Genomic DNA, 26,734 nt, shown 5'->3' with positions numbered 1-26,734 from the left:
CTTAAAGTTTAGCTAAAACAGAAAGGTTTGCCCAGTTCCTTCTCAGACATGAAGGAGTCTGCGAGAGCACTGCACTTGGGAGCCTGCAGCTCTTGCTTTCTAAAACTTCCTGCCATACCAAACTAATGAGAAAGTCATTAATAGCAATGGCATAGGGTGCAGAATGGCTAGAAGCTGTCCTCCACCTTTGTGTTAGTATAAAAACAGGAGTCAATCCCTGTAGGATTTTACATGTTCAGAATATTTTAAGTACTTAGTAAAGCAACAGGACTCCGATTTTGTTTGCTGAGATGCAAGGGCAGGCGATCTGTCCCTGTGTGGCAGCCCCTTTCCTGCCTGTGTCCTCACAGACATGCACATGTACTGCTGGCATGTCTTTTGGCCTTCCCATCTTGAACTATTTCTCCATCCTGTTGCATTTCTGCTGTCCTGTCCTAGGCAGGATGAGTGCCAGTAAGCAGCAGTAGTGAAGGGACTGCTGACCTGGCACTGGGGATGCTGTGTCTAAAAACACTGGTCTGGTCCTCGTTCAGGATTTGATCAACAGCCTGTAACGCTGGTGGGAAAACCTCCCTCTGAATTCAGGGGGGTTTAGAGAACTTTGAAGCAGCAAAATGAAATCTCAGTCAGAAGCAGGCACCGTTCTGCTGAGAACCCATTTCCTAGAGGCGTGTGAACACCGTGTGTGAACACCGCCGTTGACTTCACTGGACTTGTGGTCCAGGAGAAGGCCTTTAACAGGGCTGTTTTCTGTTGCTAACATTGTAGAAACTCATTATTTTTTCTTCTTTTCCAATTTTAGGGGATTCTGCTTTGTCTGGACTGTGTTATGTTTTAGCTGGTTCCTGGGATTCACACAGGGAAATTCTGAAGGTAAATTGCACTTTTTTCCCCCCTCCTTTTTCAAACAAAGTAAGAGCCGAGGACTTCTGTATCAGTTTAGGACCATCATTTAATAATCCCTGAGCCCAGTGCACAGAATTAAGTGCATTTATTGCTGATCGTTGCAGTGGTCCACATGATGTAGATGCCACAGTTAACAGCTGGCAAAAGAACCGGGTTTTTACAGGTGATTACATGCCCCCCAGGACTTTCAGAAGTGCCTGTCTGCCTGGTGGAACTGGTGGGAATGAAGCCCTTCAGTGTATTTAAAATGTCACTGGCATCTACCTGCATTTGCTAGTACTTAACTGCTTTTAGGAAGTGCCCCTTGGGGTCGGGGCATTAAGGAATTAAGCATCTCTGGCAGACGGATTTTTCCTTGATTTGAATGCAACCCAACCACAGCTGGTGCAGACACGTGATGTTGTGCATATAGAAGTTATGGGAGTTCTGAAAATAAAAGCAAATTTCAGGAAGAAATATCCCATGGGAGTTGTTGATAGGAGAATTACTATGTCTGGCTCGGTCCCTGTGCTGCAGGGAGAGAGCTCTATAGGGAGTGACCATGTATCCTCACCCCAGCTCCTCTAGGCATCCCCTCCCAACACTGATGGAGACGAGACAAAAGGTTGGGCTACAATAATCAGTGACCCCGACATGATGAGGTAGCTTCAGAGTCAACAAAAATAAAAAATAAATGCATCTTTTACAACTGATAGTGGTAGCTGAGCCTCGCTGCAACATCTGTTTGTCAGGGAGCCAGCCCTTAAAATAGCAACACCTCTTCCACGCGGATGTTTTACGCGGGTACATGCTGGAACTGAACAGCTTCCTGCAATCAGGAGACAACAATAAGTGGACTAGCAGGCTCCAGGGCTCTCCTCTCAGTGTCCAAAGCATGAAGGAAAAATAGAAAGTTGGTCAATGCTCAGCTGTAAGCCAGCCCATGGAGCACTTTTTACAGAAGAAAAAATAACATCCCTGCCATCAGTAATTTTGAAAAATGTAATATTTTCCAAATTCTGCTTCAATGCAAAAGAGGTGAACATCTGGCTGAATTACTTAGTCAAGCAGTTTTCAGAGCAAGTTTTATGTCAGCTCATAAAGAGACAGAATAAATACTGTGTCTTGGCATCTCCTATTCAAGGAGGTTTTTAATATGCTGTTTAGATTCATCTTTATCATGGGAGGAAAATGATGGATAATTATGGGATGGTGCCATCTTTTTTGATTGTTACCATCAATTCAAAGGAAACTCTTTCACTTCACTCTTAGTGCATTACCTTAGTGTGGCAGATATCTCCCTTCTGAGATGCTTCCTCCGTGATAAAGGAATTACAAAGTCCTGCTCAATTTCCCCACAATCAGAGACGGGCTCTTCTGGGGACCAGAAAGCAAAACCTTCCATGGAAGCAAAGGCTGTAAGGAAACCCTGGTGATTTGAGACTCTACTGTCGCTCAGGATTTTTGAATGAGAGATTTACAAAAACAAATAAGAGCTTGTTCATAGATGCGCATGAGGATGAAATGAAGCCAATGCTAGGGGCTATTGACAAGACCACAGTTATTGCTCTAAGGCTCAGAGATCTTCCTGCACACTGGAAAATCAGGGAGCACCGAGGGTGAGTTTTCCCTAAGCATTACAAATCCAAACGATCATGAGCTTAGTGAGTTCATCTGATGCACACTGACTAAGGGTCTGGGCAGTGATTTTTGGAAATGTAGCATTTGTTCAACCCAATTTTAGTTGTGGGCATCAGATCTCAGCTGCTGGAATCCAGGAAGCCGCGAGTTATTTCTCTCCTGCCTTTTGGCTTCTTCTTTCTTTATAAAGATTTTTATGTAGGGAAAGGGGGAAAGAGAGAAAGGCAAAGAGTAGCAATAAAACACTTTATCCCCTCTTTCAGAGATGATCATGTGCTTGTTTAGGAATCTCCGTGTATCTTGCTTCATGCACAGAGTCTGGTAGAAAAGTTTTCCCTGGTTGCTCAAGTGTTGCTACAGGAATGCTGCAGCGAGGTTTGAGGCACCTGGGAGCAGGCAGCTCCAAGTGAGTGGATTTTTTTAAATAATGTGTTTTGATGGAAAAATCTACAGAGGAAAAAAAATGGAAGGAGGAAAAAATGCTTTGCTAAACTTGGAGCTATTTAAAGAAGCCACAATTACCTTGCATTTTACGTTAGTTGATGACATCCCGTCGTCCCTGGAGACATGCCCCACCATCCCTGGGCTGTCAGCATGGGATGCGGAGGCAGATGGGCTGGGTGCACAGGAGTCCAGAGCTGTGTGCCTGGACCTGGGGCTGGAAAATCCACATCCCTGTCCTGTATGAGGTCTGTTTAAATCAGGCTTTGCGTAGGCATCTAGAATTTGGCTCTACCTTTGTGGGTTTTCAGGGAGGAGAGGTTGAGTCGTGCTTTTTTTCCTTTTCCTTAAGCACTGTTTGGTGCAGTTGCTAACAAAGCAGCTGGATTGGTATTGCAAACAGCAGCGGCATCCTTTGAGCAGGGAAACATCCTTACATCTTTGCACAGCAGCTACCAAATGAATAGCTCTCAGAGTGTAAAGCTTCTCTGCCTAGCAGAGACACACCGCAGTCTGTCTCTGGGAGTGAACCTAAAAATACATGTAGAAATTGGAAGCTGGAGTCTAGCTCCCAGCTTAAGCAGTAAATTTAGTTTCTTAGGGCTAAATCCTGGTGCCTTTGAAGTCTGTGGCAAAGGTCCCACTTGACTTTGCTAGAGCCATGCTTTGGCCTTTACTGTTTCATGGGCTCTGGGAACAATCCAGCTTGAAGATGCTGCTGTGATTCCTGTGTCCAGTGGAGAGAGAGAAAAGCGCTACCTTTGTAGGGTGAGGGACAGCCCTGTAGAGCAATATGGCAGAAAAACAGTGGGAGACCAAGGATTTCTTAGTACAGAAGTACTGTTACTAACACTTGAACATGCTGTGCACTAAATTATGCTCTCTTTATGGAGTGGGAAAATATCTGTCCCCTTGCACATCTGTCTGACACATCTTCTCCAGGATAGTCTCTGCGAGAGAATGAGTCAAGCTGTCTTGAAAAAGGGAAGTAGGAATAAAGCTGATCTCAGACAAAGAAAATATTGATTGACTTGTTCTTGCATACAGAAATGGCCATTGTTTTTGCCAAAGACAAGGAACAGAGGTTTTCTTGCTATTCTCCTCCCTTCCTGACCAGAGACATTACAGGCCTCAGACTGGCTTGAGTCTACAGCCCCTCTGGCCAAAAGTGAGGATGTCTTTCTAGTGCCGGTTCTCCAAATATTGAGAATTGTGCTGAATATTTAATAGTTGAGGGTAAAAGCGGCCAAATTCCAAGGCCCCTCTAGAAAAGCAGCTTTTTTTTTTCTCCTTTGGACAACCTTTGGTTTGCTTTTTCTTTTAATATAGGAAAACTGCAGTCTCCTGATGTTAACTGATGTGTAGCCATAATTGGCACTGCTGCACTTCTGATTGTTAAATTCTTACCTTGAGAGATCAGGGTTTGGATTGCACAGCCCAGGCAAGCAGCCTGCTCAGGCTGGCTTCCCCAAAGAGTGCTTAAATGCAAGAGTTAGCTGGTCATCGGGTAACGGGGATTGCATTTGGGCAGGGAGGAGGGAAGGCGATAGAGCTATCCTAGCTCATTTTAACAGTGATTGCATCGCGTTAATCATCATCGCTTTACCTTCATCTGTCTTCACCATGTGGTTGACATCTTTTATTAGACTAAATGCTAGAGCTGGAATAAGAGAACGAGATTTTGGGCACATGGAGCCCTTTTTTCAGGTCTGGGCATATTTACCTTTGCAGCTCTTCTCGCATAGACCTGAGCATCTTCCCCAGTTAAGTAGCTGTGCTGAAGCTGCAGCCAGCTGGCTCCAGTCTGCGTTGCTGTTGCCTGCAAAGCTGCTTTGGACTCCAAGCTGTGTGACTCCTGTTAGACCTCAGGGCCAGGAACCAGAGGACTCTGCTTGTATGTCTGCTGCGGGCTTCTCCCAGCATCAGCAGCCAAAGATGGGTGCCTCTGGGCAGCAAGTGTCCTGTCCTCTCTTGGACAATGCACCCAGCTCCGAGGTGATGTGCTGGAGGCGACTCCTACCTGCTCAGTGGCAGCTAGTTCCTCTGCTCTCCACAAACAAGCTTGGTTCCTCCAACTTATTTTAATAATTTAAAGTTGTAAGATGATCCTCTGGGAAAAAAAGCACTGCCGTTAAGAACCTTAAGCAGTTCAGTGAAATCTAGGTGCAATTTTTTCATGCTGGGAGGCACCTTTGCTTCCCTAAACTCTCCAGAGTCTCTGAGATCAAAAGCTGCTGCTTACTAATCTGGAGAGACAGATACAAGGCTTTTGCTCCCTTTGAAAGTTCTATTCCTTGCCTTCTGGGGATAGAACATGTTGCAATCCCAGCTCAGTCTGTTCAAATTCCTTTCCAGCTGTGTGGTCAGTACTCAAAATTAAATCCCAGAGAAGTGGAGTTGGTGCTCAGTGGGAAATTTCCTCGCAGTGAGGTCAGCTCCCTCCAGAACATCTGGAGCTGGTCTCTGGTGGGACAAGACAGCTCACCAGATGCACCATGGAGCTGATGCATTTTGGCAATTGTTGATGACCAAGTTGAGCATGCACTTGCTCTTCACACTCTGTGCAGGAGGAAGAGCTATGCCCTCTCTATTCTGATTACTTGAACATATTTGTGTTAGAGGATGGGTGGGGTTTCCTGAAACCTGTTGCACGTTTGCATGGACTGGCTTGACCCCTCATAGACATCTCACATGGATCCAGCCCTTGGGTTGTTCACCAACTGACATGTTCTTTGCACTTCCCTTTCAGATGTGGATGTTCTTCAGAAGCTGGGCCTGGCAGGGAGAAGGCCGTCGAGTGGATGGTCCTCATCACGTGCAGTTCCTCAAGGGGTCATTCCTTTCAAATCAGGGGTCATCTTCACTCAGCGAGCGCGTGTCGAAGCACCGATCAGCACCATCCTGCCCGCAGGCTCCAGCATTGACTTGCTCCTAGTGCTGAGCCTGTGCTCCCACCGCATCAACAATGCTTTTCTCTTTGCTGTCAAGAGCAAAAAGAAAAAACTGCAGCTGGGGGTCCAGTTTGTGCCTGGGAAGATCATAGTATACATAGGCCACAAGCGCTCTGTATATTTTGATTACAATGTTCACGATGGCCAGTGGCACAATATGGCCATCGATATCCGTGGCCAGACAGTCACTTTATTTACTTCTTGTGGGAAGCACAGAGTACATGCGGATTTGCATTTTAAAAAGGACGAGGCATTGGATCCACATGGGTCTTTCCTCTTTGGGAAGATTAACCAGCACTCCGTGCAGTTTGAAGGAGCCATCTGCCAGTTTGATATTTATCCTTCCGCCAAGGCAGCTCATCATTACTGTAAATACCTGAAAAAACAGTGCAGGCAAGCAGATACCTACCGGCCGAACCTGCCCCCCCTCATCCCCATCCTGCCCAGGGATCCCAGTGCCTCCCCAAGTACCCCACAGCATATGGAGCCCTCGCTTCAGGGTCTGAAGAACTTGACCACTGCCACCCCATCACTGGCGTTCAGCAGGGTCACAGCATCCCTCAAGACTCGGGGTTCAGGTGCAACAACCGCTGCGTTGGTCTCGTCCCCTCTGCCAAGACTGACAACCAAAGCCACGAAGGTCACAGTGGCCCCGTCTCCTGTCCCATCGAGTACCGAGACGCAGCCACTCATTCGTTCTCTGCCTCGGGGGACAGCGACGACCCTCAGGGTGTCCCGGCCCACTCCCAGCACGCGGATGGAGAAAACTCCCCTACCCACTGCCAAAAAGGCCCCACCAGCAAGCCAGAGCCCTGCCACGGCCGGCAGGAAGGAGTCCAAGCAAGAGACCAAAAAGAAGATCAACCAAATACCGACCATCGAGTCCTCGGAAGCGCCCAGTACTGTAAAGCCCACAAGGAGGAGGATCGATAACACAACCAGCAGCGTCCACTTTGTCACCCTAAAGCAAACCCCACAGACCCCAAGCAACGGGCTCCTTCCAAAGAAGCACGTGTTGCCCCCCACCAGGAAGGTGGATCCCAGCAGTGTCCCTCTGGTGTACACCAAATCACCCCTGGGGTCTGCCCATCCCATCTCCAGAGCCCGGGCACAGGCCTTCAACCTCACCACCCCAGCTGCGACCGATGGCTATCAAATCTTTGACCCCCTTGGACCCACTCCGTTTCCATTTTTAGTGGGATTTCCAGGAGTGAAAGGAGAGAGGGGACCCCAGGTAAGTTCAAGCTCTTAATAACTCTTCCTAGTCCCAGCTCAGCTGACTGGTTGGCACACCATAACCTACAGGGCTTTCTGTAAATCTTTGTGGAATGTGGCAACACAAAATAGTAGCCAAGCACTGTTCTCTCTGATGATAGATTTAACGTGTATCTCAGTGTAAGCATTGGTGCTCCGTGAAGGCAGATGTCCCCTAAAAGTTAGTCATTGAAGTTGTTGCTTAATGTTAGTTTAAAAACAAAAAAGGAAATCCCGTCCTCCTTCCTACAAATTGCTCATTACATTTCTGATGGCCAGGCTGGGGTTCTGCTGCACAGCCCTGGTTTTACTCAGGGTGCCCTTTACTTCCCCCAAAAAAAACTAGATGCCTCAAAATGGGCCACAAATCAACTCTTTCTTAACCCTGGTTATTAATTTGTATTGTTCCTGAAATTCACATTTCCAGAAAAGTGCACTATTCAGCAAATACAGAGGTTGCTTCAGGAGTTGTGCATTTTTTTTTAACAAACCCTTCTCTATTCTTATGCTGTAAATTATTTTTTTAATATAGTTCTTAAAACGTGCAACGAGCTTCCTTTATAAATTTAACTACTGCATTCCATGCTCAATAACCACTCTCAGGGTGTGTGTCTTGGCCATCAGAAGAGCGTTCACATGTTTTGTAATGCTAAAAGCAGTCAGGCCACACTAATTATCTGCTAACATGTTTTTTTTTAATGCAAGAATGCAAACAGGATCTTTAATCTGGCCAACATTCAGGAGGATTTGGTGTTCCAACCCAAGCCTTTTGCTATACTGTGTATATGAGGGGGTTGTACATGTATAATAAGTTTCTCCCAGACAGACTTTGGTTGCCAAGTTCCAGCCTAGAGCAAATTTTTACAGCTGACTTCTTAAAATAGTGAAAGAAGGGTTTACAATGGAAAATTTGAGACTAGCTTAAGGAACACAATCAACAGCACTTGTGTCTGCAGATGAGCTGCTCGTTGTTGCAAGTAACACCTAAAATGCAAAGGTTGTGTTTTGCTAAGCCCTCGACGAGTGCTTATCCTCAAGGTTTGTATCTCCTACCTTTCACATTTCGAAGCAGCACCTGGGCTCTCTCCTGTAGGGAAGGATGCCTGACTTCACAGGCACGTCCCCTTGTAGTCATTGTCCTTGGAGTTTTGCTGAATCCCTGAGTACACAGAGGGAGCCTTGGCACTTCTGTCTGTGGGCAGTTTTCTCTGTTTCATGGGGATGCATTTCAGGCATCTTTCCAAGAGCAGAAGTTCAGCAGTTGTGAACTGCTCCTAAAACACCATTACCTGTAGCAGGCACGGCTGTGTGGCCTGCTCTGAGCTCTGAAATCCCAAACTTCTTGCCCTACAAGTGTTACGAGGCTGACCAAGCTCCAAGCCCCTACTTCCCCCAGCAATTTAAAGAGCGAATTATTGAACTGGAGTGGAAAATCCCTCTCAGCTTGTGAATCATTGCAAAGAAAGCGATTCGGGCTGAGGGAAGAGATGGCAGGCTTTTTCCATCTGCTCTGGGAACAACTGGAGTCCTGAAGCAAGGCAGAGGAGAACATCTTGACGCGCTGCCTGCCCTTATCCTCTCTGGCTGCTGGAAACTGAGCCGGCACTTAGGGAGGGAGAGGTTACAGCTCGGCTGGGGCTGGCGGCCGCGCGGTGCTCGATAGCAGCTGTGACTCACATCGCTGCACCACGCTTCCCTGAACGTCTCTGACATGGGAAGGGAAAGAGGAGAAAGGACCAGAATCGGGATGAGGAAATTAATGTAGCGCTCCCATGGCCAGACGAGCGTGTTTCAGAGCAAGCGGTGATAAATGCTCCGTGCTTGAGTAATTACCTGGCACCGTCCTCGTGCTGTTGGGCAGGCGTTTGTGGTGAGGTCAGTGCAGCCCTTCCTGGCCTGGGGGCGATGCCGCAGCCCTGGATGGGGCAGGTTGTGGGCTGGGACCTGACGCGTGAAGTCTGGTGCAAGGGTGGGAGGACAAGGCGATTAATTCACTTGTCTGCTTGTGCTGCCTGGTACGAGGTATTTTCGAGACCCTGTGAAGACTATCCCACTGTGGGCAGAGAGGGGTGTAGGAAAAGCTTGTCAGCACGGGCTGGGGACATCTTGGCTGTGATCTGCATGCTGAGGCGGACTGGCAGCCCCCTGCCTCTCCGGCTTTCTGCCAGGAGAGGAGATAGGACCGTCTTTCATCCAAATCGTCCCAAAATCAGGGTGTGATTGACAGATGGGGACGAGGCAGCGATGACTCAGGCGCTGTGGTCTCTGTGCAGTTTGTGAACGGTCCCAAAATAACTGCGGTACAACCTCAGCCACGCAGAGGGGCCCCTTCCCCACGGCCGAGGGACATGTCTACGTGGTTAGAGGAATACAAGCAAGGGGCTAAAGGGGATATCTTCACCTGGTAGTAAAAGGCAGCACCATCTGTGGATTAATCTGGCCTAAAAGACCACCACGGTGCTGTGCAACAGGAAACGGAGGCACTGTCCCACATGCAGAGCATTAATGCTTCAGGAATGTTGGGTTTTCTGGGTAGCCAGAGGAGGGAGGATAAAATACTTTTTTTAAAAAAAAAAAAAAAAAATTGCTTGGGAACCATTAATAACCACAAGCATTTGGGATCTCTGCTCTGAGTCTCTTCTGGAGAGGAGAGGAATGGTGCAAAGAGCCCCCAGGCCTGGCGCTAGGGCTGTAGCTCAGCACTGACTCAGCACCTGGCAGGCATCCTGCTGCATGTCCCCGTGGTCCCCACAGCAGCCCCGCGGGCATCGCTCGGGTCTTGGGGTCCTGCGTGGAGCGGGCAGCCTGCAGCGTGCCCCCAGCACATGACTTGGACAGCCGTGAAAGAAGAAAAGACAAAGTTGTGTTTCAGGGGCAGCATCTCCAGCCCCGGCGAGGCTGCGATATGTTTTCAGTCCTGCCATGGAAGGGGTGGTGTTGGCTGGCTGGGGCTGGGGCTATTGCAGCAGCGGGCTTGTTGGGGGGCATATGGGGCTGCAGCCCCTTCCCCTGCCCACCAGCAGGGATGCTTGTGCTCCGGGCATGCTGTAGAGCTGCAGCAACCCCTTGCCCTGGTGCAGCCGGGGTCTAGCTGGGCTGCGTGTAGCATACCCAAGCGAGCATGCTTATCAGACACATAGGAGCGCCGGCAGCCCCAGTCTGCACGGCCAGGTCCCCACGTCCGAACCCCGGTGGCAGCAGCCCAGACAGGTGTGGCGGGATGCTGGCAGGCAGCATCATTGCACAGGCAGATGTTTCTGAGCCCGTCCCAAGTCTAGACTGCTCCAGCTGCCATCTTCCACATGAGCAGTTTGTCTTGGAGCCCGGCTGCTTTTGTAGAGCAGCAGTCCTTGCCAATTCAATCAGCGTGGAGGGGAGAGAGAGGTGATTGGGAACGCTGATAAAATATGAAGTGCCTATTTCCAGTCCTCCTTGTACCAGAAAAAGCTGCTCAGGCTGACAGTCTATGATAAATTAAGGAACACACAATGTGTTTGAATGTCTCTTAATGAATGAGTCATGTTTTCTTCTGAAAAAAAAAAAAAAAGAAATTGCATGCTTTGTGTAATACACGGGAAAAGTTTTAGCTTCACTTATGCAGTTGGATCATAATTTTTTGCTAATTTAACCAGAATTATCCCCAAAGGGAAAAAATCTTGTAGGCAAATGACTAAACATCAGAGAGCTCTTACGTGCATAAGACAAAGTTCATTTTGAAGAGTAGTCATTGAGAGTGTGACTGAGATAGATGTACTGCAAAGGATGTAGGGATGTGTTACATGAATATATATATAGTTACTTTATAAACCTCTAAATATAGAAAGTGAGTGACAGAGAATGGGATCCCTCTATTTCTTCACACCCCTTCAGACTTCCTTCCAGGGTCTGGGATTGCTTGAGACTCTGGATTTCTCATGCAAAGTCTGTTGCTGAAATGTCTGTAGAAAAGCTGCTTTCATCAAGCTGGAACCCAAATATTTTTCTATGTATTGTGCTGCCATGCTATGAGGAATCCAGTTGTGGACAAGGACTTTTCTGCGAGAGGTGTTGCCCAGACCCAGAATAAACATCTCTTTCTTGCGGAAATCGTATTACAGGACTGGCTTCCCACCAACGTCTTGGTTTCTGCCAGAATTTCGAGGGCTTTTGTTTATAGCCTGGTTGAAACCCAGATGTGTCCAAATTATAAAATAATAAACCTGCCTTGGAGAAGAACATGACCAAAGTGCTGGACTTTTTTCTCCAAGCCTCCAGATCCATTTCAGGCAGTGCTTCAAGCTGGGTTTTGGTTCGGGTCTTGTCTGCTTCCCTGCGGAGTGCCTGGCAAGGGCAGGGAGGTGAGGAGGGGCTGGTGTGTCTTTTGGGATGAGCTCTTCTCCTCTTCTGTTCTCCTGAGCAGGGAATTTCTAATTCTAGTGCTGCCCCTGCAGCTGCTCAGTCCCTCTGTGCTGCTGCTTTCCGGATGTTCAAGGCTAAGCAGTGGATTTGGGGCAGTGGCCTGGCATGTGAAATGTGCCTCGTCGTCCTCCAGGAAGAAAAGGCGGGTTCTCTGTCTGCAGGGATAAATAACGTCACTGCTCAGGGTGCCAACCTGGGGAGAAGCTTTCAATGCATTTTCTGAATTCGCTTTTAAGGTGACTTTACTACGCGTGTTAATATCTGAGTCGGAGGAGTGTTGCCTCTTCTCTCTCCTGTTTGCGCACAGCAGCGTGCCCAGCTCTGAAATGCAGCCATTTCTGGGATAAAGGGGAATGGAGCCACTGCTGCTGAGCATGGGAGGCAGAAGTACAGTGGAAAGACCCTAAAATTACAGATATGTCGGGCCGTCAGCGTGCTCTGGAATGTGAGCTGAGTCGTGTCCTGGGCGGTCATCAGCTATTTACTGCCAGGCTGAGTACCTGGCCCTGGGGAAACTATTACAGACATACTTTGCTAGCTGAGCAATTCGAATCAGTAATCATTCAAAAGGAGGAGAGTCATTTCCCAAACCACCAACACCGATTCTGTACTGATTATGCTTTCCTCGAAGCCCTCCCCAGACAGGCTCAGCCTTGCTCAGGTTTTGAGACCCAAAGACTCCTCGAGGTGGCTGCTGGGTGCTGCAGAGGGAGCCCTGAGGAGGGTCGTGGTGTGGGAAGGGCAGGGGGATGAGCGGGCTGATCTCAGCAGCAGGAGGGAACGGTGAGATTTCACTTGTCCTCAGGGCCCGATGTATTTCGCTTTCAGACAACCTAGCTTAATTTGCAATTTGAAGCTCAAAAAGCTAAGAAAAAAAAGTCCTTTTTTGAGCCAGAAAGTTTCCCAGCAGCAGCTTAGAATAAATCCCATAATCATTTGGTGGGATCAGGCATCGTTGCTAATGCTACCGTGGGAAACTGAGAAGGGTTAAACTTCCATGTGGCTGCCACGAGCTGCTCCACGGAGCTGTTCAGGCTGGTTAACAGCTCTGCTGCTTGGCTTGAGAAGAGAGAGTATCTGCTTCTGCCACGTTTCTCCTTGATCTCCCATTTTGCTTCGTTTGATAGCTGGGTGTGTGTTCCCTGCCACCGGTTTGCAGCAAGGAGCAGGCAAGAAGCCAGGGAGCCAAGACCCAAGGTGCAAGGAACGGCAGCTTGCTGCTGTGATTCTGCGATTCTGGGAGGCTGTCGGCTGCGCTGGTCTTGCAGAGCATCCGTGCAGTGGGAGAGCAGGAGGAGTGGTGTGCTCCTCCAGCTGCCAGGCAAGGGAAACAGTGCTCGCAGTGGGCTTCCCCGGGGATGCTCTCAAGGGTTACGATGGAAAAGGTGCACACAGGCTCTGTTTGGTTCATTTAATGCTTCCCCGCATCCCCGCAGCGGGGTGAGGATGGAGTGTGGGGACTGCCTGGGCGCTACCTGCAGGCAGAGCCCAGCTCCTGCTGTGTGGTGGCTCGTGGATGGGTGTCTCTCGCCCTTGGTGTCTCGGAGCCTTGCGTTTTAAGTGGGACAGCATCCATCGTGTGTAAGTAGTTGGGCTCTGATCCAGCCTTATTCTTCTCTGGCTGCCTCTACAGATGTGCATTTTTCTGCGTGTGTGTTTCAGCACTGCTCTCCCCAGGCAAAGCCAGTTGTCTGACGTGGGCCTCGTGTTTGAAAATCAGAGCTGGATGACACAGAGCCTTATGTATGGGGCACAGGGCAGAGGAGAGTGAGTCACGAGAAAGGCACGGTATGTGTCCTGTCCAGTCCAGCTACCAAGAAACCACACGAGAAATCAGAGCGTGGCCTTGCAGTGTGTCATGTTTTACAACTACACGAGTTCATCCAGCTACCCCCATCATCTCCACCTTGCCTTGCTTATTTATCTGTGGTCACACTCTTGCCCTATGCATATTTACCATGGAGTTCTGACACCTTGTAGCTGTTCATCCCACAATCACCTTATTCCTCTTACCCTTCACGAGAGGAAAAAAGGGTGAAGGGAAGGCAGCAAATTAAACCGAAGCAAAGTAGAAAGGGCTCCAGAAAGTGGGTACTGCTCTTACTGTGCTATATGCTAACTCCGCATCCCTGCTCCAGTGCAGGTGTTAACTCTCTGTATTTTTATGTTAGCTTCAGTGTGTTCTGAACAGCGCACGTTTTTGGAGAACATTTTAACTCAAGTGGCCAAGTGCAATTGCAGCTGTTGTTAGCAGGAAGGTAGAAGGGGTCACCTCGAGTCTGGTATGCAGGAACACATTTCTCAGGCAGTTGCATCTTCTCTTTTACATATCCCTTTAGGGGTGAAGATTTCTGATGGAGAAGAGGTTAAGGACTTGAATTAATCTTTGGTAAACTCCATTAACTGTCACTACATCAGTTGCATTGCATTCATCTTCTGATAGTTATCTTCCCAACTAAAAGGGCAAGGGGATTTTTTTAATAAAAGCCTGGATTCTGGAGCACAATTATGTACGGGGCTTAAAAAAATAGTACAATTGTGTCTATTTGCACAAGCTGTATAATTGTGTTATGTGCGGAGCCCTGAGCTGGCACAATGGCAAATTAAAATGTTGTGTGTATTGCTAAAATGAGGGTCAGCTGTATCAGTGAGGGTTGTTAATACAAGGAGCAGTAATACTGTGTCGGCCAGCAGCAAGCAACTCGCAGAGGGGTCAGATAGAGTGTCCCAGGCCATAGAGGCTGGAAATCTCCAGGACGGGGAGCAGCGTTGGGTAGCAGCAGTGAGCAATAGCAGTACAAGTGCATCCCCGTGTGTCTCAGAGCAGGGCATTAGCTGTTCTATGCTGTGTAGGCTTTTACACCTTTAAATCAGTCATTTTCTTGATGTTTTTACAGCAGATAGAAATAACTACAGAAAGAAATGTTCTGGTTCATTTGATGTCCTGTCAAATTAGTAGCACAGAGAGAGACTTGCCCTGGGCTTTGTTTACTCTTCCCCCTGGCTTTTCCCTACTGTCCCGGGGTTTGGTTGGATGTCTTTTAAAATCTCTCTCTTACACCGATCAGTTTATTGCTTACCTGCTGTACAGGAGGCTGGTAACATCAGGGGAGTGTTCCTTTATCAGTTACCTGTATGCTTCAGGCAGGTTTTCTCTGTTTGCAGTCTTAGTCTGGGCATGAGCCTTCGGGTAGGGATCTCCAGGGTTTGTTTTTGTTGCTAAGTCCCGCACTCGATGACTGGAGATCGTGAACTTTCCGCTCCTCAGGGCCAGCAACGCGCAGCAGAGCCTGAGCAGTTCTGCCTGGCAGCCCATCAGCAGCGACGGGGTCAGCCCTGCAGCAGGCCCTGCCGTCAGGCATTGCGTTTCTGCAGGGAAAAGCTGCTGGGAAGGGAGCGAGGCCGTGTCAGCACCGTGTGGCCTCAGGGCATGAGCAGCACCTGCTCCATGCACTGCACCCAAATTCCCTGCAGCACGCTGCTCCCCTACTGCTGCGCCTTGGAGAGCTCAGGCCGCCTTCCAAAGATCCTTCAGCCGCCTGCTCTGGACCTCTGTCCTCCCTGAATGCACTGAAAGCCCAGCTTTTGTAACCAGCTACCAGAATATAAATCCTCTGGGAGACGCTTTAATTAACAGCTATTGTTGTTAGCCATGTTTGGCTTGGGGGGAAAGGCGTTTTGCAGAGCTATTAGCAGTTGCAAGCGGCTCTCCAGAAATCTGAATTCTCCAGTCCATTGAAAAAAATAAATAAATACATAAATGAATAAATTCTAAAAAGTTCAGACCTCGTTGGTTAAGTATTTTTTCCTAACCCGTTTCAGATCAGCGCACAGCTGGGCGGCTGATATCTCCAGCTTGTTCTCACCCCCTTACAAGAGCCCCCACTTCTCTGACCTGTCTGCCTCGACCTCTCCTGTATTACAGAGCTGTACTTCGGAATTCCCAACACCGGCACCAGTTTTATTACGTTTTATAACACTCTGCTTTAAAATATGAAGTGCTTGGGTGCTATTAGGTGGCAACTCGTGCCGGAGCCTACAATACCACTATACCCTCAGGCGGTATGTTTCAACCCATGGTTTATTCCAGCCCACCCTCGCCAAGGTGCTAACACGTCACTGCTGCTGTGTGCCAGCACGTAGCAGGAAACTGGAGCTGGGAGGCAGTTGTGTTACCCCTGCCTTTCCAGCACGGGTCCAGGAAGCTGGAAGTGTGAAACACAGCTGTGCTCAGGGGAATGCGGTCCTCAGCAGGGAGATGTGAACGCTCTGCCTCCGCTCTGTGGAAATACATGCTTCTGCAGATGTTATTGGGCATGGCTTTTGTCCCTTTGTAGCAATAGTGTAAGTTGAAGGGGGATTCTGGCCTTGTTGTTGTATGGCCCATGTCACCAGGTCTTCTCCAAATGGTTGTGTTATGGGTATCTCTGAAACAGTCAGGAGCACTATCCCGATGTAGAGCTGTCAGTAATGCTTATTTTTATTTTTCTAGGGTCCCCCAGGTCTGCCGGGCTTACCAGGACCACCTGGCAAGAGAGGTTCCCGGGTGAGTGGTTTAAAAACCTCTGTTTCTTTCCATCTGTACTTGTATCCACATGTCCTACTGCTCCAAGGGCTGGTGTATGGTCCTCTGGCTGAACAGTGATTGCTTCAAGCCCCACTGTTGAGGTTTGGCCTTCCTCCTTTCTCTCCTTCCCTGCTAAAGGCTTTCAGGATGCCACAGCTTGGTGATCTGCGGCCTCCCTGAGCTAAGGTTTGACCTCAGCAAAGGCTGGGGGTGAATGTTTCCAAATGGCTGTCAGAAGGATGAGGAGCTCTGTCTCTCATTTGGTCTCCAGGATCCATTATTTCTTGCAAACCCAGTGCTGGTACTGGCTTTGGCTGCTTCTTGCCCTGTTTTTCACTCTTCCCAGACTGCTTCCTTTGCAGTCCTTCACTGTCACTGTGCCTTCAGTAGTAGGACCATGGTCTAGGATCAAGGACTCAACAGCAAGGACAAACTTCTGTGATTCCCAAACCAGAGACCTGCTCTCTGATTCATTTTCAACATCTAGAACAAAATGCCTGAGCTGTCCTACAAGATTTGTTGCAAATTCCTGATTTTTTTTTCCTCCCCACGCTTAAGTCTGGTGCAGATCTTTGAGCAGTGGATGCCATGCTGAGGAAACGCCTGGAGCTGAGCGCTGCAGCTAGCTGTGCTATGTGAGAAAAGCTTTCTGCATTGGCCTAGCTGTAGAAGTAGTCTCTCAAAGCTGGGCAGCGATGCCCTACCTTGATACAGTTAACTGTTGGCATGTTTTCGTGGCAGCAGTGTGCTGTCCTGCAAGGTATGGTCGTGGAGCACATTTCCTGAGCGCTGCACTGATGTGGGTTGAGAATCCAAAAGATGTAAGTGTCTGAGGCTGAAATAAGGGAATATTTGGATTTGTGATCCAGGCAGCATCCTGGCCTGGCAGCAGAGGGAGATTTGCTCACACATACTTGGCTAAAACTCAGCCCTATGTAATGTCTTTAAAGAACAACCAAGAGGCTAAGAGCTAGAGGGTTGTGTGTTCCCCGAGGACACTTGTTACAGTCCTGCGAGATCTTGCAGCAAATGGTAAAGATAAATGCACCTCCGTTCTATAACAGTAAAAAAAAAACCAAAGATCTGCAGGACCAACTGCAGCACGGACATGGATATCAACAGACCTGAACGCTGATTGAGGCCGTAAGTGTAGGGCATTAGATAGCATCAGGTTTGAGTGCTTTATGGACAAGACAAAATGTTCCACATCAGATATGTGCATTCCAGTGCTAGGTTAAAGGCTGGACTAGATGACCTTAGAGGTCTTTTCCAACCTAAACGATTCTATGATTGTGTTCTTTGGTGAAATATCAGCACAACTGGTTATGCAGCTCCTATGTCTTCTGCTTACAAATGTCTGAACGGCAACCACATCGGCAAATCGCCTGGAGTTTGCCATTATTAGCAAGTCCCCATTAAGGCCAAGAGTTTGGTCTTACCCCAACTCACTGCTCACAGGGGGTGTTTGGTGTTACTTTTTGCAATCCTGTGGTGTGCAAACAAATTCCGTGTCTGGAGCCCCAGCTGCACCCCCTGCCTGCTGTGTGAATGACCAGCTTTCACCTCTAGCTCTGAATTCCACTACCTACCAAAACTCGAGTTTTTCTAGAAGAAAAAAAAAAAACATCGTGGAAACCATGTCACAACTTGGTGTTACTCCCCAGCCGTGACATGCTCCGTCCTATACTTAAGACAGTCCCCTGAAAGACAATAAGCAACAAAGGATTTCTGAGCTCAGTCCCTGCCAGAGGTGCTGAGAATCAGCCCAGAAAAGAGTTCCCAGTTAGGAAGTGCTCAGCACAGCTGAGCCTGGCTTGGCTCAGGCTGCTGCAAAGAGGCTGTGCTAATTTTGGGAGGGGGCAGAAGGGTCACTCTGTAAATGTCTGGCCTGGAGCACTGGAGACAGAACTGCTCTGTGCGTAAGTTATTTTGACTTTGCAACATGTTTCTAGTATTTTTTCTTCTTGTGGCTCTTCAGGGTTTAAGGATTTAACTGCAAGGAAGAGGAACTGCCAGAAACTAAGACATGCTTAGGGGAATTCTTGCATCTTTTGCTTTTGTTGTGCATGAGTCACTTAAACGTGCAACACAGCCAGGGGGATGTTCTACCTCTGCTTAACTTGCTCCTCAAACGAAGCAGCCACACAGTTTTTGCACCAGCCCAGCCCAAGGGCAGCCCATGAGGTGTCCCGTGAGGCTCCAGCCCAAGCTTGGACCTCCCGAGGGGGGGTGAGTACTGTATGCAACTTGCAGCGCTGGGTGCCAGGCGAAAGGATGGATTTCTTCTTGTCACCAATGCAGTCTATGGCCTAGAGCATGAGACATAATTGCCCTTGTTGTAGCTTGCATAATTTCTACATTATTAATGCCAGTACAGTAACTTGGCGTATTTGAAAATCTAGCTGCAGCGTTTGACTCATGACCTTCTGTAGCTGTGAAGTCCATAAAGTGTCTGTCTTGCTGATGTAGTGCAGTATTTCTACTCCTTTGAATTCTGTATTGCCTCTGTTTTATTTCCCTTCCTCACCTCATATTGGTCGGAGTAAAATGAAAGCTCAGCTTAGCCTTTGCTTAGAGGGTGAGACTGTGGTCAGCGACAGCTTGTAAGAAAAGCTGGCTGAAGCCATGACTCTGCCTCCTGGTTTCCAGCAGATAAATCTCTCTCGACTCGCATGCAGAGTCAGAACGTTGCTCTCCATGTAAGCAAATGCCCTGGTTTACAGTAACAAATGCCAGTCTGTAAGAGTATGAAAGAGGCTGCGTTTGGGACAAATCTCAGCGCTCAAGTGCAACATGGCTTAGAAGCCAAGTGGGGAGCAGCAGTCTTCTTGCAAAATGCCATTTCCTTGATTTTTAAATGTTGACCCCCCCTATTTTAGGAGAATGAAATTAATTGCACACCCCATCACTCAGAATCAGAGATCTGTTGAGAGAGATTCAGGACAGTATGCATGCCCTCCTCTGCAACCACGAAGGCAGAGAGATTTAGTAAATACAAGCCGGGTATTTCTCTTTCACCCTGTTGCAAAAGGGACTCCAAGGGAAAGGAGTTAAAATGCTGTAACTCCAATGACTGGAAGTTATGGCTGATAAACACTTTCTCCAGCACCTTGCAGACCTTTGTAGATGTGCTGCATTGGTCTTGCGTGCTTCACCGGAAGGTTTTCTACCCAGCTGTAACCAGCTTGGATTGTTTTCAGCGATTGCCTGTATGAGAATTTAAGGCACAAATGAGCTCTGCTCACACCACTTCTCCCAGGGTCGTGCCTCATGTGTTGGGAACTGTGTAAGATCCGAGGTGCCTGTCTGAGGGATGGCAGTTTTAGCAGGGAAGGCTTTCCCCAGATTCCTGTGGTGTGGAAGCACTTTGCCAGGCACAAGGTGGGATGCATTTTCTGAGCAGCATCACTCAGGCACACACACAGCCCCCCGAGCAGAGCAGCTCAGTGCAGGTCGTGCATCGCACTCCAGCCCAGAGCAGATTTTTTTGGTGACCTTTACACTTCTTCAGACACCGAGGTTTAGCGGGGAGGTGGCGGCCGGGCTGGGTTCTGCTGGCGGAGCTGTGCTAACAAGCTCTGCAAGCAGCTGCCAACAAGGGGCTCCTGTTGGAGCTATGGCTGCTGCGCTGCTGGAGCTTCTCCGCCTCACCCCAGCCTCGAGCAGCTTCGCTCCGGGGCTGCCAGCACGTCTGTGTTGGGCACAAACCGCGACTCGTTGCAGTCCTCACTGACGTAACTAGACCAGCAAACTGCCCTAAATAACGTAGGGAGCCAGGTCCTGCTGGAAGTCAGCCTCCCCATCGGACAGGTGAGCACAGTCAGGTACCGGGGCAGCGTGTTACCCAAGGAAGGTGTTTCACCCATGGCCACGCAGCAGGCCAGAGGCACAATTTGGAATAAGGCCGTAAAGCCTGGCATGCTGCAATTGTTCCAGCCCCTCAGACCGCAGCAGCACAAATCCAGAAGGATGGGTGAAGGAAGCACACCAGCACTCATTGATGCTCTGGGATGCTCTTACCATCCTGCTGTGAACCGTAGCAGCTTGAGAGATTGCAGGGTCCCGGTGTAACACGTCCCTGTTACATTTGGCCTGTGGTTGCAGAAAGTCTCCCTTTCCTTCAAAATGCAGGGCTTCCCCCCTAAAACAAGCAAGAACTTAGTCAGCTCTTCAGGCTCCCCGGTATGCTCATTCCATGAGGAAGATTTTCCAGTTTCTGAAAAGAAGTGTTTGTTTGGCTTCACTATAAATATTTAGCTCGTTTTTCAGCGAACCAAAGGTCAGAGTGGGATCTGTAGGTCAGGAGCAAAGAAGTTGCTTTACACAGTGAAACCTCAAGACATAATGGGTTTTGAATGAGTGGTCATTCCTCTGACTGAAGTCCTTCCAGCATTTAGCAGGAGTTTGGAGGGTATTTCCCCCCCTCGTGAATGCTGAAGGGATGGGGGCAGCTGTGCACAGTCCCACTTTTGTTAATTTTTGTGGGCTGTGAAGCAGTACACATAAGAGCGCTTCTGTGAGCAGGGTCCCATCTCCAGGCACGTCACCCAGGAGGAGCTGGATGGTGCAGCGCAGTTCTCAAGTGGCTCACGGCAAAGACATTCCAGGGAGATTACAAACACGTCACCTTTGGGAAACCCTCCTCGCTTGGAGAACACATTCGGGGATTGTTCTGTCCTCGCTGCTGCGGAGCCTTGGGCTGCTGCTGCCCTGTGATAAAATGTTCCATGGAATTTCTGGTGCAACATTTGGGCGATTTCAGATGCAAGTCAGCTTGTCACTAGGCTGGATTGTTTCAGCAGTTGTAAGGGAGTCAAAGCAGGTGGGTAGAGGCAAACATTTGCAAATAGTAGCATGTGCTATGGGATTTTTTGACCCAGTGGTCTCAGCGTTGTCCTATCCTGTGTGTAGAAAAGAGAAGCAAAACTAATATAATGATGATAAATATATTTAGGAGGATCCTCATTTCTAGATATGAGTGCGAAATTGAATTAAATCCAGGACAGCCTGAGTAGAATATAGCAATTAGCTGTAGACCTACAAAACAATTAACTCTTGAATGGCTTCTCCATGGAACAGGGGCTATTTCGGGGAGCACTGACTGCAGGCGGGCAGTTGTGCTGGGCACAGCAGGAGGAGAGGAATCAACATTGGACCTGGTTTAATAGAGCGAGGGTGGGGAGCTCAGGGGCATGACGACTCTTACTGGGGTTTGCAGATCAGTGCGTGGATTAATTTGTAAGGCCTGCCTGTTCAGATTTCGTACTGCTAACAGCTCCCGAGGCGGATGCTGTCCCGTACCTTTTGTTACTCAGCCCAGCTAACTGTACCACACTGCCTCTTCCTCCTCTGCCAAGAATGTGGGTGTAAGCGTAGATTCAGGACTAACCATGTTGGAACACATCAAGATCAGTTATTTTTACCATTTTTAGGACTACTGCCAGACTACGCCCTTTTCTCTCCGCAGTTACGAGAGCAGTTTAAAATGTCTAGCACAGCCCCCAGATTTGGTTACGGCAGTCACTGGTGTGCCAGGCTGGACTTCCCACCGTCACCCTGTCAGCAGGATGTGGCTGCTTCTCACTAGGATGAGACCACATTGGTATTTGGGAACAGGATGGGGTTCTGATCATCCTTTGCTCGGATTACATGCTACAAGTCTCATTGAATTCAGTGGTGAAGCCTCCATCTTGTATGTCAAGAGCCTGTTTTTTTCATAATCACACATTTTATCCCTGGATACTGGGACCAGATGCTTTCTCCAGTCTTTCCTCCTTTACAGTTCCACTTCTGGTTAAGACTTTTTTATGATTATGTCGCTGTGCTTTGGTTTAGCTCTGGAAGAGACTGCACCAAATTTGGCTGGAGGAATGATTCATCTCCTATCCAGGATCTCTGGGTGGGCGGCCGAGCTTCCCATGTTCCAGGTTTCCTCCTGGAAACTATCCCTGTCAGCTAGGAGTTACACCAAGCTGTTCCCTCCAGTCTGACGCTGTTTTAAGCCTGCCCCAGGCTATGGTGGAGCACAGATTTCAGCTAACTGCACTGACGTGGGCTTAGAGCCAAGCTGCCGACTCCAAAGTTGAATAACAGCTGAATTCCCTCCTCAAATCTAGCAGTAGCCTAAATTTATGAACCCTGTTCAGTGCTACCTAGATTATTGCTTATGTATAAGTGCTTTTTAGGAACTCATCTTTTATAAAGGCTTTCTTGTTCTGGTTTCTGCCACTTGTATTGATTTTCATCCATATTTAGGTCCTGGAAGACTTGGGTTCAGGTGCTTTTGCTACTACAGGCTTGCTGAACTACCTTAGGCAGCACATGAAGTCTCTGCATCCCACCCAGTCAAGTGAACAGATGATGCCATGTTTTACTGGGGAGATGAAGTTATTCCAGACCACTGGGTGCCCATGTGCTGTGGTTGCAGCAGCTATATGGGTTTTCAGATGATAATTTGTCACTCCAAGTCCTTAATTTTAATGAAAGTTCTTTCGGTTTCATTGAAAATTCACAGCCAGGCTAAACTATCAGAGAATTTCAGGCTGAAAATTTGGGAGGAAATTAAGAATGGGACAATAAAAGTATTTGAGTAAAAAATGTCCTGTGAAAAGTTCAGTCTCAGCCTTTTAATTGAACAGCTTGTTACAGCAGAGCAGCATGGGTTGTGAAATAGTGCTGAGCACTCATCAACTGTCTATACCACAAGATACAATAGCTGGACAAAAAAGCCTTTATTTTCTATTACAGTGTAGTAAAAATAAAACTGAATAAACATTAGCCCACTGATACTCTTTCAAAAGAGGGCAAGGGCACTGAACTTGGCTGGCAGTCGCATGTTTAATTGCAACGATCTTCCTTGGAAATCAGATCCTGAAGATTTTGGCCCTACATATGCTAAAGTGCTTATTGGAAATACTACAGCTTACTGAGAAAGCGCTTGACCGGCTTTTCATCCCCCAGCCTGTATTCCTTCTAACTAGAGGGTACATTAAAGTGCTCCTGACAGTGGTGTAAAGCTCACACAGTGCTGGCAGAACAGGAGCCCTTGGAATTGACTCTTCAGGTTGTTTCATCTCCCAGGAACGCGTTCAAGAGGACTTAGAATTATTATTACTTCTGCCTGAAAGGTTAACAGATCTTTTGTGCTATATACAATCCCAGGATAAACTATTCTTAGCTGCTTATTCCAGATAATTCCCTAAATAGGCTTCGGAAAACATGCAGAGTGCTTTTAAAACATGATGTAAAAGGAGATACCGGTGTATGTGACCTAAGGTGGATACCCTGGCAGTGTCATTGGCTTGTGAGACCTATGCAAGAATGCCAAGTTAAATGGTTTAAACAGGGTCCTGCCTCCTCTGCCCCCATTTTACTGTCCTGCCATCCATTCTCTTTCAAGTCTCTAAAGACAAAAATCTGTTTGCCTTGTAGGGGAAAAGAGCTCATCTTAAATAAATAGCTGAGCAATTAAAATTTTCCTTTTAGTAACTACTTCTGTTCTCTTCCATTTTCACCAAAAAAACTTGTTACCACCCCCACGCCCTTCCTCTGCCCTCTGCCTACCTCCAGTCCCTTTTTGCTGGGACTCCTTGTGCAGCTTTCCCTCCCCTGACCCCAGGTAACTCCTGTTCCTGGCCGTGGGTTGTTTGGTGTCACCTAATCGCCTCGTTGTCACGTTATCTTGTGGGGACAAGTAAGTGTCACCTTCTGCAAAGGTGGGGAGGAACTGGGCGGCTGCTGTTACCGCCCGCGGGCTGCCCGAGGAGGGTCCCACTAACGCTGCGTTCAGGCGCTGGCAGGTCTGGCCTCCCTGCAGCTCTTGAGACTGCCGCAGACATCTGCCTCTTGACTAATGTTTTGTGTTTGTTGTGTTTTTTAGGGTCCTCCGGGTCCCCACGGAAACCCTGGCTTACCTGGCCCCCCAGGCCTGAAAGTAAGTATTCGTTGGCACGAGGAGTTTTGCCTTCTCAGAGCTTTTGCCTTCTCGTTTCGGAGACGTACCAGAAGGGGAAGTTCAGCCTTTTTTCGTCCTGCTCCACACAAAACAAGGAGAAGCTGAAGCCATTTATCCCCTCCCCTCTGCTCAGCACAGGCCCTCCAGCAGCACAGCACAAGCCTTTTCCTGTGCCTGCGGGAGACCCCGCTGTGCGCCTTCGTTCCTGGTTCTCCCTAATTTCAAACACTGCCTAATTAGGATCCCGCTGAAGCTCGGTCTGTGCCAGGGAGCACACTGCTTTGCTGAGATGAGGGCAGCGGAAGCCTCCCACTCACAAAGTCCCACCACGTCCTGATCTGGTCACTTTATTTCTCGTGGATTTTGCAGCCTATTCATCTGCCTTCGCATCCACACAGCAGTGGGGGGCCGGCAGCAGCCACTTCTCCTCTGCCTTCCTCCTCCTGAAGCTTCCTCACCTCTCCTTCCATCTGCACAGTTCCTGGGCAGCCAGCACTCTTTCCAAAGTGCTTGCTCCTAGATGTCCTCATCTGTGAGTCACCTGTGAGGTGTCAGTGCCAGAACCCCATGTTTTGCCCTTTTTATCCTGTGCACGTGTCCCCCCATGGTGCTGGGGACATCCCCACTGCCAGGCCCCTGCCCTTGTCTGGGGACGTTTACACACATTCAGCTCCGAAGGGGAGCTAATTCAGTGTGCTGCAAAATCCTCCAGAAAGGTGTTTGAATTCCCAGCTTGTTCCTGCGTGTGAGACTTTTTGCTGCCTAAAGTCTGTGAAGTTCTTGGGAAATTTGTTTGCATTGTTTTGGTGTCATCGGTTACACGGGAATAGATTTATGTCTTGTAATGTCTTTCTGGGGCCAAACGGTCGTTGAGTTTTGAAGGGCAGAGCTTCGTAGAGGTTTTCACTAACAAGGAAGCCGTAGGATGTTTCAGCCAAACACAGAGAAAGGTGCAAGCAAGATTCCTTTCTTTTTATGATCTCATCATTAGGCAGAGCCGTTAGAAGCAGTACTGATGCTCTGGGAAAAAGATTCTGGAAACTTGGCGTGCTGCCATTATGCGATTGAAAATTAGGCACTGGAGACGTGGTGGTGAGCAGCAGCTGTTTTAAATTCTGAAGTATGGCTATATGGCCTGCAAAGTGAGGCTGTAAAAGTTCTATACCTCAGTGTTCTGCATTTATTCTCCATCAGTGATTTCCAGATCACACTTGCTGAGTTTTACAAGTCAAATCGAAGTCCTTTTTACCTAACTTTCAGTCCTGCAAATTCAGCCTCATCCAATCTGTGCAATCAAACAGTTTTTCTATGCTATAGGATTTTTTTTTGAACTTTAGTCCAATACCTAGTCAGAAATCATCATTTGGCTGTAATAAAGCTGTATTCAGCTGGCCTCCTATTAGAAATTAAAACTTCCTATAGGTATTTCCCCCCGTCCTGCTGAACAGTCTGTCTGGCAGCAGAAAGCCCTCAGTTGGGGGATGGCTGTAGCAGTCAGCAGCAGAGATCTGGTGCCATCAGTCCATACTGCGTAGTGTAATTTTACCCAGGCACCATTTGTAGGATCAGGCTGTTCTTCATGAGGCTTTGTCACAAGAAGCATTGAGTTTGCAAAGGGATCTGAGAGCTGTAGCTCAGCCCGGGCCCAGGTGTAACTCCACCTCTAGTAAGGAGAGCCTCCAAAGCCACGTTTGCAAGACCTCTGCATATGAAGCAGCTTTTGGAAGATGAGTATCAGTTCCTAGGGCTTTGACTTCCCTCCTTCTCTTAACTTCTCTGGTGTTACACCAGTCCCAGAAGCTGGGAGTCACAGAAAAAAAAAAAAAAGGTATTTAACTCCCTTGCATTTATAATACCAATTCCCTTCACCAGGCTTGACAGACCTGCACCTGGAACCTGATATCTTCTTAGCACATCCAGCCCATGGCCAAAATTATGGATTGTGAAGGGCAGCCCTGACCAGAACTTGTGCTGGGAGCCTTCAAGTGGCAGCGCCGGCTGGGCCAGGTCTTCCCTGGACAACCGTTAACAACAGGGAAAAAAAGGAGCAACTTGGGAAAGGAAACTGAACTTTCCCAGATAGATATAGCGTGGAAACAATGACTAACACCAAGTCATTGTCACTTAGGAAGTAACCCAGGAGCACTCACGAGGTCGGTCAGTGCCTACGTACGATGGATGTGATTCAGCGCTGCAGCTGCCCGAGATGTCCGTGTGCATCTTTCCTCCGGGTGTATTGTGCCGGCGAGCACTGGTGTTGTGTTGTCAGACTGACATTATTTCTGAATCCGTCCTGTGCAGAGCCCACCTTGTTCTGGTGGCTGGAGCTGAGCACTCACAGGCCCTTGTACTGAACAAGCTAAGCTTGTACTTAGCTCGCTTTGCACAGAGCTCTACGTAGCTGTTGAGCCAGATTCCCACTGATCTGTTTGGGCACGCTTCCACTGACTTCAGTGGCAGTACACCCACTTGTGCCACCCGAGAAATTAGCTCATCCTGCTTTTCTCAGCAATTTATAACGTGCAACACTTTAAGAGGCCTTCCTGCCACTTCTTGGCATTTCATTTTTTTGTCCTTGGCAGTTGCAAAATTGCTGTTGCATCTAATTAGAAAAGACTGATTGTAACAGATAACCTCTTAAAC

General features: G+C 48.3%; 1 protein-coding gene across 2 annotated transcripts in view; it reads left to right on the top strand.

The window, feature by feature from the left end:
- COL27A1 (collagen type XXVII alpha 1 chain) overlaps window positions 1-26,734 on the top strand; it is a 150,506-nt gene that overhangs the window by 8,463 nt on the left and 115,309 nt on the right. For both annotated transcript variants that reach the window (XM_050714467.1, XM_035555557.2), the window contains exons 2-5: window positions 803-873; window positions 5,717-7,152; window positions 16,063-16,116; window positions 24,017-24,070. In XM_050714467.1, coding sequence (XP_050570424.1) covers window positions 803-873; window positions 5,717-7,152; window positions 16,063-16,116; window positions 24,017-24,070 — 1,615 coding nt within the window. The remainder of the gene's footprint in view (window positions 1-802; window positions 874-5,716; window positions 7,153-16,062; window positions 16,117-24,016; window positions 24,071-26,734) is intronic.

The sequence above is a fragment of the Cygnus atratus genome, chromosome 19 (assembly GCF_013377495.2).
Source record: "Cygnus atratus isolate AKBS03 ecotype Queensland, Australia chromosome 19, CAtr_DNAZoo_HiC_assembly, whole genome shotgun sequence".
NCBI lineage: Eukaryota > Metazoa > Chordata > Aves > Anseriformes > Anatidae > Cygnus > Cygnus atratus.
This window is presented reverse-complemented; position numbering and strand designations above follow the sequence as displayed.